The following is a 19822-nucleotide window of genomic DNA, read 5'->3' as shown; positions in this document are numbered from 1 at the left end:
TAGTAAGGAAATTCCCCAGTTGGTAGGCTTTTCATATTTTAATTTTCCTTTTCCCCCTCCCCACTAGATCTCCCACCTCTGGTGCCCAGACACTTTTGGGAACACCTCAGCTGGTGTCAGCAACAAGAACTGTTAACGACAGAGTCCAGCGGAAATCCCAAAGATCGGCATCCAGGTCAGTCCTCGATGTCACTTGGGAGGCATTTTGAGCCAGCATAATTCAGTATTGCCCAGTTCCACTGCAGGAATGGGGAATAAAAAGTCAGTAGCAAAATGTTTTCTATCAGTAATAGATAAGGTTCTAAACAAAGGGTATGAAGCTTGATGAATGCAAGCCAAGTAATTGTTAAGACTGCATTGCTAAATGTAAAGATACACACAAATTTTTAAGAGGCTTTCCCCAGCGACTCGGCAAGTTTATCCAATGAATAGCTGAGGCACACAGACCAGGAATAACAACAACAACTTGTATTTGTATAGTGCCTTTAATATGATAAAACGCACCCCCCCCCCCCCCAAGGCAAAAGCATTATAAAATAAAATGTGATACCGAGCCACATAAGGAGATGTTAGGTCAGAGGACCAAAAGCTTGGTCAAAGAGGTAGGTTTTAAGGAGCGTCTTAAAGGAGGAAAGCATGGCAGAGAGGAGAAGAGGTGTAGGGAGGGAATTCCAGAGCAAAGGCCTAGGCGAATGAAGGCACAGCCACCAATAATGGAGCAATTAAAATCAGAAGATCCAAAATTCAAACCCTGGTCTGTGTTTGACTACCTAATGTCAACCTGGTGGCAGAAAAGTATAACAAGTGACCTCATTGCCCCGGTGCTGGGGATGGCGGGGGGAATTGGATACATTCCTGCTCTCAATCATTATCTAGTAAAACTTTGCTAGAAGTTCATTCTCTTGTTGAGAAACCGAGATGAAGGGTTAAGATCTATAATGCAGGACCGCACCAACGTCCAAAAAAGATGAGATAAATCATTAAGTAGTGATTAGCAACACCAAGTTTAGATTTATAAGACTGGACTATTAGAGTTCTGTAGTCTTTGGTAAATAATGATTTAGATTAGGAGACAGCGTGATATCTTCCTTTCAACAAACTTGGCATGTAGGGAGAAAGACAGCATCATTACTCAAAAGGAACAGGAGAGAAAAATAGCAGAGCAATGATGTTGATAAAATAAAGCTATAATTGCAATGGCTAGAGGTGAGGGAAGATTGGTGATGCAGAAATAATAGTTTTATTAATAAGGAAAAGGCCATTGGTCCTAACAAGCCTGTGCCTTTTTCATACTTGAAGCCTACCTAGCCACCATCACAGTATTCCTCAACCCCTTCTCTTGGGAAAAGTATGCAATTGCTCCCTTCAACCTCTTTATGCTGTCCTCTACAAATGGGCTTTCCTGGTAACTTGTTCTGTATTCCATTATCCTTTGACCAAATATTTGCCTATCTTCCCTTCTTATTCCTATCTTCCCAGTTTTTAGACTTGTGTCCTTGGTGTTTGAACTTGTCGCAATTGTGAATGAGATTTGCAATATCTTTTTGTTAATTTAACCAAACAAAACCAGTGCATAAGTGGGAAATCTCATTTCCTGCTTACTGAGCTTTCGTCAAAACTTATTGACAGGAGTAATTTTACCTCCATTGTATGTTGGGTTCCAAGTTAATCATGTGTTTTGGTGACTGAAGAATTAAGTGAAAGGACGTAGGGGTCAAAATTCTGTTAGTCCATTCCATCAGCAGAAGTGCAATGAAGCGACCCCAAGGCCAAGGGGTGGTGTTCCAGCAGTACCTGCCCTGACTGAGTCGTGGAATGACAGACTGGTTCCATACCACTCCAACATAGCAGGTGCAGCCTTGGGAAGGGGCTCTCACTAACAGTAGAGCCTCAGTTCTGCAGCTGCCAAAAGAGCTATTCACCCATCCCAGTGACGTAATAGGTTCCCCTTCCAGGATTTGACCTGCTCGTTCCAATATTCTGGGGCCTTTCCTAAGCCCATAATGGAATATTACTAGAGCCTCGGCAGAATAAGATTTCACCTAATTTTTCTCCCATCACCTCCACAGCAACACCTGAATTGGGTTCAGTGCATGGGTGAAATTTCAGGTCTATGTTTATTTTGGTCTAACCAAATGTTGGAAGGCACCTGTTGGAATGTTTCCCATGTTAGGATAGGTTAGAGAGACAGCAGCCAAGGAAGCTTAAAAAAAAGTGTAAGGAGCTGATTATGAGGCCGAAACATGGAAGTGTAAATGTAGAAACACATATGGACTTGTTATTAGGTTTGTAAACTTCATCTGTTGGGTGGAATGGAGCAAAAGGCAAGTTTAGGACTGATGTCAGAAGCACTTCACACAAAGAGTGATCAACAAATGAAATGACCTTTGGATAAGGTAGTAAAGCTAAGCACTCTGGAATTATTTAAGAAACAGATCCAATGATGAGGGAACTGTAGGCTGTTTTTGGAAGAATGAGTTAAGTTGGGCTGATTGCCTACAGTGTGAGTTTAGTGAAAACTGTGCTATTTCAGGGATTTTTTGAGGGAGGAATCTAGGGCAGGGCTGCAGGTTGCTTGTTGTAATTGGGAAATACTTCAGACGTGTAGAGACAAAATGCAACGTTAGTGTAAGGATGGAGCAAACCTAAGTGTGCTTGAGCTATCACAATGTAAATGGATTGGTAAAAACAGTAAGTACTTGATATCTGCTCCCCATATGGCTGAGTGAGTAAATGTACTGGGTCATCCTGATCAGATTGATCCCTGCTCTGTGCCAAGTTAGCTGCTTCCAGCCACAATATCAGTAGATACAATTATCCTCAGCATGGTTTGGCTGGAAAAGGCATAAACAGAGTAAGGGGTCCTGCTTCTAATCGCTGTCCATTAAGTCCTGCTTGAAAGTGGGCATGTACAACATTATGTGAGCAGCCAATTGGTATTAGCTGTGTTGTTTGTTAGCCTGCCAACATTCACAGCCTAGACTTGCACACAGGGAATGGTCACTAGGCTGAGGTAGTGGGTGGGATGTACCACGTCATGAAATAGCATCTTGAGGAGTAGAGAGGGGAAAGATAGCAAGTTTGAACAATAGCTTGATATATGTGTTGCCTTAGTTTAGTGTACTGGTACTAATGTGCTGTAAGACACACTCACACTTAAACCAATACACTTTATGCATGATACCAATGCAAGCAAATGGACCGCTGGGTTGAGCACTACCTAGAACTGTACTCCAGGGAGAATGTTGTCACTGAGACCGCCCTCAATGCAGCCCAGCCTCTACCAGTCATGGATGAGCTGGACGTACAGCCAGCAAAATCGCAACTCAGTAATGCCATTGATTCTCTAGCCAGCAGAAAAGCCCCTGGGAAGGACGGCATTACCCCTGAAATAATTAAGAGTGCTAAGCCTGCTATACTGTCAGCACTCTACGACCTGCTTTGCCTGTGCTGGGACGAGGGAGCAGTACCACAGGACATGCGCGATGCCAATATCATCACCCTCTATAAAAACAAAGGTGACCACGGTGACTGCAACAACTACCGTGGAATCTCCCTGCTCAGCATAGTGGGGAAAGTCTTTGCTCTAGTCGCTTTAAACAGGCTCCAGCAGCTGGCCGAGCGTGTCTACCCTGAGGCACAGTGTGGCTTTCGAGCAGTGAAATCGACCATTGACATGCTGTTCTCCCTTCGTCAGCTTCAGGAGAAATGCCGCAAACAACAGATGCCCCTCTACATTGCTTTCATTGATCTCACCAAAGCCTTTGACCTCGTCAGCAGACGTGGTCTCTTCAGACTACTAGAAAAGATCGGATGTTCACCAAAGCTACTAAGTATCATCACCTCTTTCCATGACAATATGAAAGGCACAATTCAGCATAGTGGCGCCTCATCAGACCCCTTTCCTATCCTGTGTAACAGGGCTGTGTTCTCGCACCTACACTGTTTGGGATTTTCTTCTCCCTGCTGCTCTCACATGCGTTCAAGTCTTCAGAAGAAGGAATTTTCCTCCACGCAAGATCAGGTGGCAGGTTGTTCAACCTTGCCCGTCTAAGAGCGAAGATTAAAGTATGGAAAGTCCTCATCAGGGAACTCCTCTTTGCTGACGATGCTGCATTAACATCTCACACTGAAGAGCGTCTGCAGAATCTCATCGACAGGTTTGCGGCTGCCTGCAATGAATTTGGCCTAACCATCAGCCTCAAGAAGACGAACATCATGGGACAGGATGTCAGAAATGCTCCATCCATCAATATCGGCGACCACGCTCTGGAAGTGGTTCAAGAGTTCACCTACTTAGGCTCAACTATCACCAGTAACCTGTCTCTCGATTCAGAAATCAACAAGCGCAGGGGAAAGGCTTCCACTGCTATGTCCAGACTGGCCAAGAGAGTGTGGGAAAATGGCGCACTGACATGGAACACAAAAGTCCAAGTGTATCAAGCCTGTGTCCTCAGTACCTTGCTCTGCGGCAGCGAGGCCTGGACAACGTATGTCAGCCAAGAGCGACGTCTCAATTCATTCCATTTTCGCTGCCTTCAGAGAATCCTTGGCATCAGGTGGCAGGACCGTATCTCCAACACAGAAGTCCTCGAGGCGGCCAACATCCCCAGCATATACACCCTACTGAGTCAGCGGCGCTTGAGATGGCTTGGCCATGTGAGCCGCTTGGAAGATGGCAGGATCCCCAAGGACACATTGTACAGCGAGCTCGCCACTAGTATCAGACCCACCAGCCGTCCATGTCTCCGCTTCAAAGACGTCTGCAAACGCAACATGAAGTCCTGTGACATTGATCACAAGTCATGGGAGTCAGTTGCCAGCGATCGCCATAAAGGCGGGGCTAAAGTGTGGCGAGTCGAAGAGACTTAGCAGTTGGCAGGAAAAAAGACAGAAGCGCAAGGGGAAAGCCAACTGTGCAACAGCCCTGACAACCAATTTTACCTGCAGCACCTGTGGAAGAGTCTGTCACTCTTGTATTGGCCTTTGTATCCACTCCAGGCGCTGCTCCACAAACCACTGACCACCTCCAGGCGCTTACCCATTGTCTCCCGGCACAAGGAGGCCAAAGAAGAAAAAAAAACTTTTTGATTCATCCCTTCAAATAGCTCCCAGCACTATTGACAGACCTGTAATTATCTGCATTTCATCCAGTGTTACACAGCTCAAAGTCTTCTCTTTTAGAGCAACCCAGTGTTGGGAGGCACATGTATAACTGGTGGATGTTTCTCCCAGTTATACAAAAGTTTCACATCTCCACTGTTGCTTCCCTGAAATCCAAACAGCAATACAGGATATCATTCAATTTTTGTTCATTTACCCACTTGGAATCAGGCAGGATTGATTTGGGCCAAATGACCCTTTCTTGATCTAAATTCTATTCTTCACAGTGACTTAGGCAGTTTTATCTTCAAATATATTTTCACTTTGCAGATTGTTAATGGTTTTGAATAATATTGTTGGCAGCAGTTTAACCGTCAAAGGCTCACAACTCTTTCAGCCAGACATACATTTTACCATAATGTAGCATAAGACAGAACCACACAGTGTAATGAGACTGTAGTTAGTAGCAGCAGCAGTGATTGAGCAGCTTACTGTCTGATTACTTCTGCATTCTGGTGAGTTCCTGCTGGAATTACACACTGCATCATGACACTTTCTCTTGCCTTTGTATCGTACAATGAAAGGAAATGTTGTGAAGATCTCAATATTTGGGAGTGAAAAGGGTTCCGGCATAATGGTTGGACAGGGTTACTGTACTGGACAGTGTGAGTGCTGGATCATTACGTACTGCTGAAAGGACCAGAACCTAGGTACAATTATATTGGGTCAGACAGCTTTGGAGTAAGTTGACATTTAAAAGAGACTGGGCCTTCATCAGACTAGCACAATCAGACAGGAGCCTAATGAAGGGTCCCACTGAAGGTTCTCGCATCTTCAATTCCAGACGGAGGCAGATTAACTGAGAGGTAGAATGGCTTCTTCACATTTGTACTATCTAAATTTTTAATTCTCTCCTCTTTTTCTCTTTTGGGATGTAATACATCAGCTGGGAAGACAGGCAGCACCTTGACCCGAGTACTCTGCTTATGTCAGGCATATTGTAGAGTCCATGAGTGATTTGGATAAATTTCCTTGTGTCTCTGTGGTGGTTGGGAAGGGGGCTGTGCCTTCCCTCTGCTACTGTTCAATTTTCTAAAAGTTCTGGAGGATGGTTGGGGCGATTTCAAACCCACACAGATCATGGCTTCCATGATGGATCTGCTCCTAAAGGTAGTGAGATCCTGAGCCCAACAGACCACATCTAATCTCAGTCTGTGCAACGGTTAGATTTCAGCCAGGGTGGCAGCTGAGGTGCTTCAACTGACCTAGAAACCCCTTGTTTTGGGGGGAGGGGAAGGGAATTAACTGGAACTCCTGCTTCTAATCACTATCCAGTGACCCCTCCTGGAAAGTGCCCACATGTGTGGCCATTGGGTGAAGACAAGATTGGGCTAAGATATGATGCCATCTGTGGTCAAATAGCCTGCTAACGTTCACTATCTAGGCTTACACATGAAGGGCTGGATTTTACCAAGCCCATGACATCGGGCTCCATGGCGATGGGAGGGGTCAGAACATCTTTCCAGCAGAGGCCCACCATGGAGGCCGACACTGGGAGGATCCATCCTGATCTCCCCGGCAGCGGCGAGGCTCCATGGTGGCCCCCACACCACTGGGCGACGGGAACTGAATCTAAATATTTAAATGAATGGGATAAATAAATTTAAATAAACTTACTTTTAATCTTCCAGGCCCACTGCGATCCTCAGTGCGGCGGCCGGCACTCCCATGCCTTCAGTTCCCCGTCTGAGGAAAGCCTCGTGACACTGGTGGGGAGGGGGGAGGAGGTAAGATTTTCAGTGCGGGGTGGGGGGAAGGGGTCAAATAAATGTAATGGGTTTAGTGGATGGTGTGAAGGGGTGAACTTTAAACTTTGTGCAGTCTGGGGGCTGGAAGGTCAGATTTAAAAGGTAAGTGTTTTGTGGGGGAAGGGCAAATAGTTAATGTAATTGTTATTGGGGGGGTGGGCACTAGAAATTTATTTGGTAAACTTTGGGGGAGGGGGTGTTTCTTTAAAAATTTAAATATGCCAGCAGGGCTGGCTGCCCTTTAAAAATGGCGTCAGCACCTGCGCACATGCAACTGACACCATTCTGGTGTTGGACAGCCCGCCCCCTCCACGTGATTGAGGGGTAGGGGCGGGCCGCCTCAGCTATTTAAATGAGCTGCCGTGTGGGAGATCGCAGCGGCTCTTCGGCACGCGCGGGCTACATTTTTTGAGCTCGCCACCGGGAGTGAGGGCGGGCTCTTAAAATCCAGCCAGAAGAGTTGCCAATGACGACTGCTTCCTTTGGAGCTGTACTCCAACAAAGAGTCGGCACCTTTGAAAGAGGCAGCGGTGAGGGGAAAAACTGGTGACTAAAGGAGGAAGAGAAAAAGCACAGTTCAGACTGTGTGCAGTGCTAGTGGTGATCGATAATGATTATCTGCTTTTCAATCACTTTTTAGGATTAACTACCTGGAAGAGGAGAACAAACAGCTTCAAGACGAAACAATGAAGTTGAGTGACCGGCTTGGCTCATTGGAGCGTTCTCTGAGAATAATTAAGACGGTACATGGTACAGAGTAAGCTGGATGGTGCTCCATGCACTATCCAACCATTTAATTTTTTTCTTTGTTTTCCTATCCCATTCTAAAGAGCCCTCTGTGCTACATCGTGTGTAGGTTTGCCGCTTAGGCCAGGTTTTAGGGGCCTTCCAGTGCCAGTGGAATTGTAGCCCAGTAAGGGTCAGCACCTCGATGGGGGAAGGAATCCACAATTCTTCATGTACGAGTCTAGATAATGATTGTTGGTCAGGTGACTTCAGCCACAGGTGGCACAACGGCCAAACACTCCTTCTGTCTCTGTCTTCTTTGCAAGCAAACATCTAGCCATGGGTTTGCTCATAGAAACTGGCGGAGCAACTATTTTTAATCTAAAAGGTGGTGCTCATTGACAAGTTATGTCATTACACAAGTATAGGTTTGTTCCTTTGAAAATATGCACTTCATCATCGAATTCAAGTCAAAAATATCATCAACACTTCCACGATGCTCGAATAAAACCACAGTTGGACATTCAATCACCATAAGAGTGTCCTTGAAAACATGTTGTACAATACATAACATAAAACAGAGTATCCATTAAGTGATTGAATATTGCAACCTATATCTGCTAGTAATGTAGTTGATCCCGTATATCAATTTATCTTAAGTGTCGCCCTAGCTATTTGAATACAGTGTAAGTGGTGATGTCTTGGATGTAAAAATATCATGCATACCCATGCTGTGCATGTGCCCAGAAACTGTAGTTGTCACTAATATTTATAAGTAATAAAGTGAATCTTTGATATAATGCCTGCTTGAACTATGAAAATCATCCAATAGTCCTATTAGAGACTTTAGTTTTCCAGCCTTGGGCTGGATTTGGTGAAAAAAATGACGGCCCACACATGCAGGCTGCGTGTCGCCATGCCGTCACAATCTTCCTCATGGTGGCCCACAATAATATGCCAGCCGGGCCATCCCCCCACTCACATGGAGGGGGCGGGATCTCCGATGCTGCAATGGCGTCAGCTGCCTGTGCACTGCTAGCTAATTTAAATTTTTTAAGTTATACCCCCCCCACTCACTGTACTGATTAAATAATCTGCTGCCCCTTTCCCACCCCTCAAATAACAAAATTCATTATTTGCTCTCTCCTGCCACAAAGCACTTACCTTCCACACTTGAGCTTCCTCCCCCAAACTGAACAAAGTGCAAGGTCACCCCTGCTCCCACCATCCCCTACACTAATGATATAAATTTGACCCCAGCCCCCACTGGTACTAAAAATCTTAAGGTCCCCTCCTTCCCCACCACTGCAGCACCTGCTTTCCCCAGATGGGAAAGTGAGGGCGAGTGAGTGCCACCCGCTGCTCAGAAGATCACAAATTGAATTTAAGATTGGAGTCAGTTTTATTTAAATGTATGAATTCTGCTAATTTGAATATTTTAATCCAGGTCCCACTACCCAGCGGCGGGGGGCCATCACGGAGCCTCACCGCTGATGGGAGGATCGGGCCCAGCCCTCCCAGCGTCAGGCTCCATGGCGGACCCACTGCCAGAACGATCTTCGGCACCCCCCCACCCAGTCATGGAGCCCGATGTCAGGAGCTTCGTAAAATCCCGCCCCTTGAGTGTGACTTGAAAGAGCAGTTTGAGTTGTATCATAAAACATATAAGATCCTGAGGGGAATTGACAGGGTAGATGCTGAAAGGATGTTTCCTCTTGTGGGAGAGACTAGAACTAGGGGACACAATTTAAAAATAAAGGGTCACCCATTTAAGATGGAGATGAGACATTTTTTCTCTCCGAGGATTGTGAGTCAATGGAACTCTCTTCCCCAGAGAGCGGTGGAGCCAGGGTCATTGAATGTTTTTAAGGCAGAAGTAGATACATTCTTGCCTAACAAGGGAGGCAAAGGGTATCGGGGGTGGGTGGGAAAGTGGAGTTGAGGCCACAATCAGATCAGCCATGACCTTATTAAATGGCAGAGCAGGCTTGAAGGGGCCGAATGGCCTACTCCTGCTCCTAATTCGTACGTTCATATAAGGGGTTGAAATAGTAATGGTGAGAAACATTTGTATTGACCAGACAAGGATCACAGATTGATAAAGCATATTGGCTTATGAGTGATTTCCATCCCCAGGCCCACCTCCCTACATATGCCTACAAATTGGGCCCATCAACCTTCGAAAGAAATGTTATTAAGATGTTTAACAGTATAGAGAAGGTAAATCTAGAACAATACTTTCAAATGCAGTAGGACAAGTAGGTGCAGGGTCATATTTGTGAAGGGTAAATTTAGGACAAATGTTGGGACATTTTTTATTTACACAGAGGGTGATCAACAACTGAAACAGGGTTACCAAAAGAGGCAACCAGGGCACTGAATTAATTTAAGAAACAGCTCAATGCTGGACTGGAGAGATGATAGGGTCTGTATTATGAACCAAAGGGCCACCTTCATCTGCATTTATCATGTGTATACTTTCATTCTTCTGGTCATGAGCTTTACGTTTGTGTGTCTGTATCTTTCTACTAGGATCCTTGCAAGTCGCAGCACCATGAGAGTTTGTCTGTGTCCTTTCCCCAGGAATCTTGCACATTTCAGTACAATGACACTTCTATAAAGAATGGGAGCTTCCTATCTTCACGGTATTGTAATTACTGTAAATGAAAATTCTTTGTTTTTGTCACTTCCCAATGGCTCAGTTGGTAAAGCCAACACATGAATGAGCCTCACAGGCCAGTGAACCTAGTGTTTGATCCCTCATCGTCTATACACTGAGTTAGCTAATCTCAGCGGAGGTGGCTACATGGACACTACAATTGGCCTCAGCAATTCTGGGATAGGGAAGGGAAAATATAGCCAGGATTCCTAATCAGTATCTAATGACCCGTGCAGAATCGTGTATGCATGTGAGGATGGTGGGTGAGGACAGGACCAGACTTGACTGTGATAGCCACCATGGTCAAATACTTTATTAACACTCATTGTCTAAGGTTGCACATCAAGGTTGGCCACTTGGGTGAGATACTAGATGCACTGTTGAGCAATATTTAAAATGTCATACCTAACAAAAACAGCTGTTACACTAAAAGTAGTCTCACCTTGGTGGCTGTTCCTCTTTGTAAAGCTAGACAGTGAGCTTGCTATTCTGCTATATAGGACATCGCAACTGATCCTGTCACCACCTGTCATATGCACTTTCTAGAAAGGAATCATTGAATAACATTCATGAACTGGGGCACGGGCTGATGGTCCCCTTGCCAAGTTGCACTACAGTCTATTGTAGTTTCCCAACTGTTTCCCCAGCTGACATCAACTCATTGAATACAGACTGGGGATCAAACCCAGGACTTTCCTGAGTAAAAATACCTGAGCAAAATTGCAACATTTTACTTTGTGTAATGAGCATTGAGGAAAGACAAATAGCTGTGAACAAGACTATAATGTTGTTCACTTCAGTTAGAGAATTGGAAGCTGCTCAAACAGTGGGGGATGCAGCTGAACCATTTATAAAAGGGAAAATATCACACCCGCCACTGCCCCAGTGGCTCTGTGAGTAGATGGGTCACAATGACCAAGAAAGTCCCAGGATTAATCTCTGGTCTTATCCTGATTTAAGGACCGTCTTTCTCCTCCGCCCCCGCCCCCCCACCACCCCTCCCACCTTGAGTTGTGCACTAGGATGTCCACCATCCTTTCCTCCCTCAGCCTCTCTACTGAGCAACTTCTCATTCTCAGTGATTTCAATCTAAATCTCAGCTCATTTTGCCTTCTCTCATCTAATTTTATTGAGCTCCTGTCCTCCCTAAACCTCTCCTTCCCAATCATTTTACCCATGTTCATGCTCACCACCACCTCCATCCCCCCAACCTTGCCATCTCATATGGTTCACCTCCTTGGTATTAATAACAAGCAAGGCCATCTATGACCATTTCCTTGTATTCCTCATCACCCACATCCCCAGACATGAGTTTAGCTTTCATATGTATGATGACAGCATTCAGCTCCACCACCTATCTCAACTTCTCCACTGTCTCTGTTATCAGATTACTTGTCTTGGATGAGCTACAATTTTCTCCAATTAAACACTGGGGACACTGAAGCCATCATCTTTGTAGCCACTACAAACTCTATATCCTTGCCACCGTCTCAGTTTGAACCAGCGTATTCACTACCTCGACTCAGACCTGAGATTCTGACCATTTATCCTCTCTGTCACAAAGATTATCTACTTCCATCTCTATTACAGTTCCCACCTCCACTCCTGCCTTAGGCCTTCTGCAATTTAAACAATCATCCATGTTTTTGTCATCGCCAGACTCAACTATTCCAATTCTCTCACATTGTGCTTCCTCAGTAAATTTAAGCGTTTCTAAAACTCCGCTGCCCCTATTCTATGCTGCACCAAATTCCATTCACCAATCACTGCTTTCTTTATTGGTCTATGTTGGTTTCTGGCTCCCCAGAGCATCTAATTTAAAATTTTCATTCCTTTATGGCCACAGCTCTTCCTATCTCATTTAACCTCCTTCACCCTGCAACTTCCTCAAGAATTTGGTGTTCCTCTGACTCAGGCCTCTTGCACCCCTCTCCCTTTGGCCCATCATTGACAGCTGTGCCTTCAGCTATACAGGCTTTATGCTCTGGAGTTCTCTCCATAAACCCCTCTGCATCTCTACTTTCTTCTTATCCTTTAAGATTCTCTTCATACTCCATATCATTAACCAAACCTTTAGTCAGCCCTCCTCAAATGCCTTTCTTTACCTTGGTGTCCATTTTTGTCTGATTACATTCTCTGTGAAGCACCCTAGAACATTTTTCTATAATAAAGGTGCCATATCAATGCAAGTAGAAGCTGTTTTTGTTGTTGTCACCAGATTATTTTTTTCTTGCAGCGAAACACCGTCACCAGCTGGCAGTAACAATCTCAGTTCTTTGGACAGCATCCGACGGAGCAAGACAATGGAGTATTCTGATGCCACAAAATCTACGTGTACACCATCCAGGCCACATCAGTCGGATGTGGGCTACCTAAACCTGACGAGTTCCTCACGGTACAGGGAGCAGGAAGATACCCGAAGCCTAGGCAGTGATGAGGTGTGATCAGGCCATGACAGAGACAGCGGTAGAGCTGAGTACAATTTTAAGTGGATCCTGATTGTGCAACCTGAGCAAATTTGAGACTGGATGACCCACAAGGTGTTTCTATCTGGAGTTAAAGTAATGCTGGCAATGGGGCCATGGACATATTGACTCAACATGCAACAATCTGTTGTCTTTGTCACGTTGCCTAACAGGAATATTAACACATCTTTCTCTGGATGAGTAGTGATAGATTGGTTGAAATACCTGACTTGACGCTGGTTTGGCTATTGCACTTACAAGCACACGAGTACTGGAGTTGTGCCAGTATTACAAAGGTCAGGGTGCAGGCTGGGTGTATGAAACTACTGTGTTTCTATGATTCTAAAATCCACAGTCCTCTCCTAGTGTTAAAATGAGCTTTGGTACTGATGTCCCATTTGTACAATGAGAACAAAGAATTCACCTGTATGAGTAATTAGTTTGTCCATATGTAGTTTGAATCCATTATTTGTGCTGGGCTTTGTCTTGGAGCTTTGCAGTTGTAACTTGTAAAGTAATTTTATTGCAGTAAATTTGCACAGTTTGAGAAAACCATAAGGAAATAGCTTTAGGCAGTAGTACTGGCAACTAGGTTGTAAAACACAGTGTTTTCACTACTTTCTGAATCTGATACCTGCTTGTACTTTATTTGTACCAAATTGCTTTCACTTGAATTTCTGAATTTTAACATAAGCACAGTACAGCAGGCACACGCCTGATTGCCGAGTGACAAAGGCCTCAGGTGTGATGTAGGGCCTGGTACAGTCCCAAGGACTATTTGAGTTGATTTATCTCAGGCTGGATGGTATTTCGGGGGTTACGATTGTCCTCCACTCGCCAGACTAGAGATGGGCAAAAATGAGCCAGGATTCCCACTTCTGATCGCAATATGTGTGTGAGATCAGGGTCAGCTCAACAGTGATTCCCTCCACAGTCAAATAGTCCACGACACTCACTGTATACCTGTGTGACAGTGACAAATGGCTGCTTGGACAAGGTATCAGAATGTGTCTGCGCCCAAGCAAGAGTCTGTATCTTCAAGAGAGGTGCAGGTGGGGGGTTTGTAGAGGAAAGTAAATAGCTCTATCTGAAGCATGCTTCTTGCAGACATCTTAAAACGTGTCAGGTACTTTTTAACTTAAATCCCAATTGCAGACACTTGAAAGTGTGAAAATAGGAAAGTAGTATACAGAAATGCAGGCAGCAAACACAGTCTGCTGCATTGGCAGTTAACATGCATTTACTGCTACTGAGGTTACTTAGGTAGCTGGTGCATTAACCCATCAGTGCAATAGGGTAGTGCACCACAGGTTTGCAGCTTCCCCCTCAGAGTGAGTTCCCAATCTCGGCTTTGCTATGGGGTGAGGGGAGGAAAGCGGTGGTGGTGGAAATTTGATACTTCCCAAAAAATCATGAGGGTAAGTCTGAGGAGAGAGTCATTCCTCTCATATGCCTCATATGCCTCTGAAGTGCCAGACAGGGAGAAGAGCAACATTGGCAGAGGCCCAAACGTAGGTCACTCTCGGGGATTGGTGCTTGGTGCAAAACCACAAAGAGAGGGAGAAATACGTCATTAAAATAAATGCACCAAAACAATGTGAAATTGGAACTCTTTTGATTTAGTAGATGGGAAAGTAAACTAAGAATCCAGATGTGAAAATATCAGTGAGCAGCATCACCCTTGATTTAATTCATGTTTTTTGTCTTCTGCTATAAGCAAGCGATAGTTTTCTATGAATAAGCTGTTAAGGCTTAGGGAGGAATCTTATTGAGTTAGTCCAGATTGTAAGAGGCATAGATATACTAAATGCTAATAACATTTAACATAATCACAAACTCTACATAGGGCACAGACTCGAGTTCAGAAGAAGAAAGGTGAACAGATTTAACTCTTTAATACAGGGGGGGGTGGATATATGGAACAGACTGCTCAGGGAAGTAGTGGAAACAGAAAGTATTGGCAGATCCAAGAGGTAATTGAATAAATATTTGGCAGAGAAATAGATTGTGAGGTACAAGTGACAAAGTAGTGCCTATTTGTTCAACTTTTGGAGTGGCCAGGTGAAATGCGCTAGTCTTTCATATCCCTTGTACATTCCTGTGCTCCTAGTTTCAATGCTGATGAAATAAACAAAAGTAGGGGGTGAATAGGAGTGCTACTGTTTCCATGTCCCCATCCATTACAAACATAGTTAAACTTGAGTGGATGAATTTTGATGGGGTCTTGGTTTGGTTTGCTCATGAAAAGTTGGATTATCTGTTGCTACATGAAGCTCCGTGCAAATGTAGAGATGCAGTATTGAGGCTTAAACTAACTGAAGGTCAGGAATTATTGGGAGGGACAAAACATACATAATTAACTTGATTCACTTGTTACTAACGCAATGTTAAAACATAATTCTGTCCCCAAAAGATATTCAAGATTGAAGTTCACATAGCTCTTAAAGGTACTTTTTACACAGAAACACATTTGGTTATGGCCAGACTGGTTATTAACTAATTAGTATGCATTATTGTGTATTCACAGGTAATAAGAATGAACAAGCCAGTGGTTAAGACAAATAATTTAGTTCACCCTTTAAATGACTTGCTTCCTAAAGTGTAACTGTAAAAAAAAAAAGAGCTGCTTCCAAAGAAAATTCTGAGTTGTGCAAGTGGCTCAGTCTGGTATTGTTTGATATATGATGCCACCATGAACATTATCTGCAGATGACAGACATACAAAAAGACCACCTGGTCCATCAAGCCTGTGCCACACTGTTATGACTGTCATTGTGTAATTTCTGCAAACTGTGATCCTCATCTGCATGCCCCTCCCCACCCCAGCTTCCTGTCCACCGGCCATGCGATCTGCTGAGAGAAGCAAAAATATCCAGCCAATTTAACGAGGAGAGGGAAAGTGCTGGGAAATTCCTCTCTGATCCCCAAAGGCAATCCAACAAGTTCATGACACCAGTGTGACTGGAAGATACAGACTTAATACCCCATCTACCTTTTATAGACGCTGATGTCAGCCACAGTCAGGAATTCGTTCAGCTCCCTGCTGAACGTTTGCTGAAAATCCACACACTCTGCGTGAGCCAGTAATTTGTTCTGTAGGTCAAGGAAGAGAAATACTTCCTGATATCTAACCTAGTTCTGTGGTGACATATGTATACTTTGCTCCTGGTCCTCCCTAATATATGTAACTCAAAGCACATGTACACATGATCCAAACCTAATCATAGAAGAATCACATCACAGAAGGAGGTCATTCGGCCTGTCATGTCCATTCCAGCTTTCTGGGAGTGCAACTCGACTAGTCCCACTCCCCCACCTTTTCCTCATAGCCCTGGAAATCTTTTCTCTTCAGATGATTATCCAATTTCCTTTTGAAAGCCACGATTAAATCTGCCTTCACCACAGTCTCAGGCAGTGCATTCCAGATCCTAAATACTCGCTACATAAAAAAGTTTTTCCTCATGTCTTTTCACAATCACTTTAAATCAATATCCTCTGGTTCTCAACTCTTCCACCAGTGGGAACCATTTATCCCTATCTACTCTGTCCAGACCCCCTCATGATTTTGAACACCTCTATCAAATCTCCTGTCCACCTTCTCTAAGGATACAGTCCCTGCTTTGCCAATCTATCATCATAACTGAAGCCTCATCCCTGGAAACAATCTTGTAAATCTTTTCTGCATCCTCTCCTATGCCCTCACATCTTTCCTGAAGTGTGGTGCCCAGAATTGGACACAATACTCCAGTTGAGGTTGAACCATTTTTTTTTAATAAAGGTTCACCATAAAGGTCTGCAAAGCAAACCTGACCCGAGCCCGAATGCCGGACCCGGAAGTGGGACCCAACCCGAGCCCGACACATGTCATCGGGTCCCGTCGGGGTCGGGTCGGTAGCAGGCCTGTACCCATGTACTGATGTAAAGGCCTGCCACCCGACCTGACCCCGACGGGACCCAACGACACGTGTCGGGTTCGAGTCGTGTCGCGCTTCCAGGTCTGGCATTCGGGCTCGGGTCGAGTTTCCTTTGCAGACCTTTAGTTCATCATAATCTCCTTGCTTTTGTACTCTAGGCCTCTATTTATAAAGCTCTGGATCCAGTATGCCTTATCAACAACTTTCTCAACCTGCCCTGTAACCTTCAATGATCTGTGTACATACACTCCTAGGTCCCTCTGCTCCTTCACCCACTTTAGAATTGCATTCTTTATTTTATATTGCCTTTCCTTGTTCTTCCTACCAAAATGTATCACTTAACACTTCTCTGCATTAAATTTCATCTGCAACGTGTCCACCGTTCCAGCAGCCTGTCCATCTCCTCTTGAAGTCCATCATTATCCTGCTCACAGTTCACAATACTTCCAAGTTTGGTGCCATGTGCAAATTTTGAAATTGTGCCCTGCACACCTAAGTCTAGGTCATTACTATAGAGCAAGAAATGCAGTGGTCCGAATACCAACCCCTGAGAACCCCACTGTACAACCATTAATCACTAGTCTCTGCTTTCTGTCACTCAGCCAACTTCATTTCCATGCTGCTGCTGTCCCTTTTATTCCATGGGCTTCAGCTTTGGTGACAATTCTGTTAGGTGGCACCTTATCAGATGCCTTTTGGGTGTCCATGTACACCACATCAATTGCATTACTCTCATCAACTCTCTCTGTACCTCAACAAAAAACTTAATCAAATTAATTAAACACGATTTAATCCTTTTATAATACAACACACCTCAATCAAATCTCTGTGAAGTCTACTCTTTTCTAGAGTAAAAAGACCTAGTTCCCTAGGCCCATCTTGGTAACTGAGGGTCTTAAACTAAGTGTCAGTCTAGTGGTCCTCCTCAGGCTTTAAATTGCAGTGAGAGGCTAGACTGGAGAGCACACTCAGCTCTGAAAAAATTCCCTAAACAATTGATACTGATGCAAGAATCAAATTAATTCTAATTTTGTTGGGATCCTCTAATTAGTTTCCCCTTCCCCCAATATTTCCCTTCATTCCTTGATAACCCCTGAGTGAAGTGGTACTTGCAGCCAAGGGTGGCCTCTTTCCTCCAAAAATTGTGCCAAAATGATGGTAAGCAGGCAGCCTCCTGAGACTAAAACTGCTCCATTTTCCTTTATAATGGACTGCACATGGTGACCAGACTGTGTTTGGGACTCAGACAGATACCAAACTTTTGACCGACCACTCCATGGTATACAACTCTGTTACTCCATTGCATAAGACAACTGTGCTGCTTCTTCCTCTCTCTGCAAATCTGTTATTTTTGCGTGTGAAACTTTGTAAGAGAAATTGTTAAGAATTTGGACAGTTACTGCACCCAAAAATGAATTGTCACATACACAATCACATTGCTTGTTGGAATTCACTGCTCTGATGTCATTAAATTCTGAGTTTTGCTACATAACTAATTGTTGAAGGAGGGAACATTAAGTCGAGGGGAGAGTGTTCAAAAACTTGAAAGGGTCAATATTGAAAACCTCACTGATCAGGGTGTCGGTAACAAGAGGACGCAAAGTCAGGAGTAATTGTCTCAGCAAAAATGTGGAGGCTAGAAATAATATTTTCACAAGATATTTAAAGTAGTTATTGAAATCAAATCACTCGAGATTTTAAGAGGGAGTTAAATAAACACTGAAAGAAAGACAATTAAAGGGGATGGCAAAGTGAGGGGAGATTGGGTTAGAGTAGATTCAGTGATAAACTCTAAATGGCTTCCTGTGCTGAAGTTTCTCAGATTTTATGTGGCTACTTTTACCCTGTATTTTGTGTCCTTTTTACACAGAAACCTTTTTATATGTGGTTGGAATTAGATTTCTGTTCTGATTTTCCACCCCAGATTTATGAACGCAGGTGCATCCAAATAAAACAGTTCTTTTTAGTCTAGTATCTTGAAATTTACACTATGGGATATTAACGTGCAAACACTTAACCCCTGAATCTATTTTAAGTAGGGTTAAGCTGTTCAGAATTTAATTCTATATGTACTTTTAAGGTTATGGTCCTTAAATGATGCTGCAGGATACAACACATAAACATGTTATGCTTATTACAGTGCAGCTTCTGTTAGTGTTGATTTCACAGCCCGGGTTCTTTGATCTCTCAATGTGCTCTGTTCTATAGGGACCTCAAGTCAGTGATGTGGATAAATAGAAAAATGAGACAGTGACCTCTTTGAATCTGGCACATACACATGCTGTGTCATTTACCCAAATTGGCCTACTGATGTCTATCAAAAAGAAGTGACTAATGCCAATGACTGGCAATTTTGTGTTTGAGATATAGGAAGCAGTCATTGCAGCACTGTGGATGGCTGGATGATGGTCAGTTAAATGGTCTGGACAAAAAACTGACGGGTGCTATAGCTAGGAGTCATTCTAAGCTGTTGAAACTTTATGCAGCAAAACACCCTGCAGGATTAATAGACAGCAACTTTCCAGAATGTAATATTATTCAGTATCTAAAGTGGATTGATTGATTGAGTAATCAGGAAAGCATTGTATTAAGTGCAAATTTACAACTAGTTTGCTTTGAATAGTGGTGACAGCAGAGAGCACATGCCTCTATTGTGCAGTACCAGGAATTGGGGAAGGAGAGTCATGGGTCTCGGCTGTGTGACTTTGGGAACACTAGTCTTTGCAGCTAAGATCACTGACTGGTGTCCTTGTCTTTCCAATCTAGCAAGTTAATAATTAAGCTGGACTTTTTAAATGTGTCATTGTTTGTTCAGATGGATGGTTAATTCACATGTTAGTAGCTGCTATTTGCGTTAACTGAGCTTTTTGTTACACAGTTCCAATATTGCCATAGCTTCTACCACATTTAGAAAGGAATGGAGTTTCATCTATATTGCACCTTAACAGATTTCTTGGAAGATCCTAGAGCACTTCCCATCTACTTTTAAAGTGCACTTGCTATCATTATGTAGCAGAATGTGGCAGCAATTTTGCAAACAGCATGGTTCCACAACAGTAATGAAATAAATAAATCCTTTGTGTGTCCATCTGAACATGTGTAAAGGACCGTAGTTTCACATATTGTCTGAAGGATGACACCTCCAAC

At 43.8% G+C, this 19822-nt stretch overlaps 2 protein-coding genes across 6 annotated transcripts in view; one reads left to right on the top strand and one right to left on the bottom strand.

Moving 5' to 3' along the window:
• Positions 1-16547, top strand: part of ccdc30 (coiled-coil domain containing 30) — a 130787-nt gene extending 114240 nt beyond the window's left edge. For 3 of the 5 annotated variants that reach the window (XM_068017398.1, XM_068017400.1, XM_068017397.1), the window contains 4 exons: positions 68-175; positions 7552-7654; positions 10170-10282; positions 12533-16547. In XM_068017398.1, coding sequence (XP_067873499.1) covers positions 68-175; positions 7552-7654; positions 10170-10282; positions 12533-12740 — 532 coding nt within the window. In that variant the 3' untranslated portion in view covers positions 12741-16547. Of the gene's footprint in view, positions 1-67; positions 176-7551; positions 7669-10169; positions 10283-12532 lie in introns of all 5 variants that reach the window. The other 2 variants (XM_068017401.1, XM_068017399.1) reach the window with 2 other exon arrangements.
• Positions 1-19822, bottom strand: part of LOC137352200 (protein-arginine deiminase type-2-like) — an 85279-nt gene that overhangs the window by 1183 nt on the left and 64274 nt on the right. The window lies entirely within an intron of this gene.

Source organism: Heterodontus francisci, chromosome 37 (genome assembly GCF_036365525.1).
Source record: "Heterodontus francisci isolate sHetFra1 chromosome 37, sHetFra1.hap1, whole genome shotgun sequence".
Classification (NCBI taxonomy): Eukaryota; Metazoa; Chordata; class Chondrichthyes; order Heterodontiformes; family Heterodontidae; genus Heterodontus; species Heterodontus francisci.
This window is presented reverse-complemented; position numbering and strand designations above follow the sequence as displayed.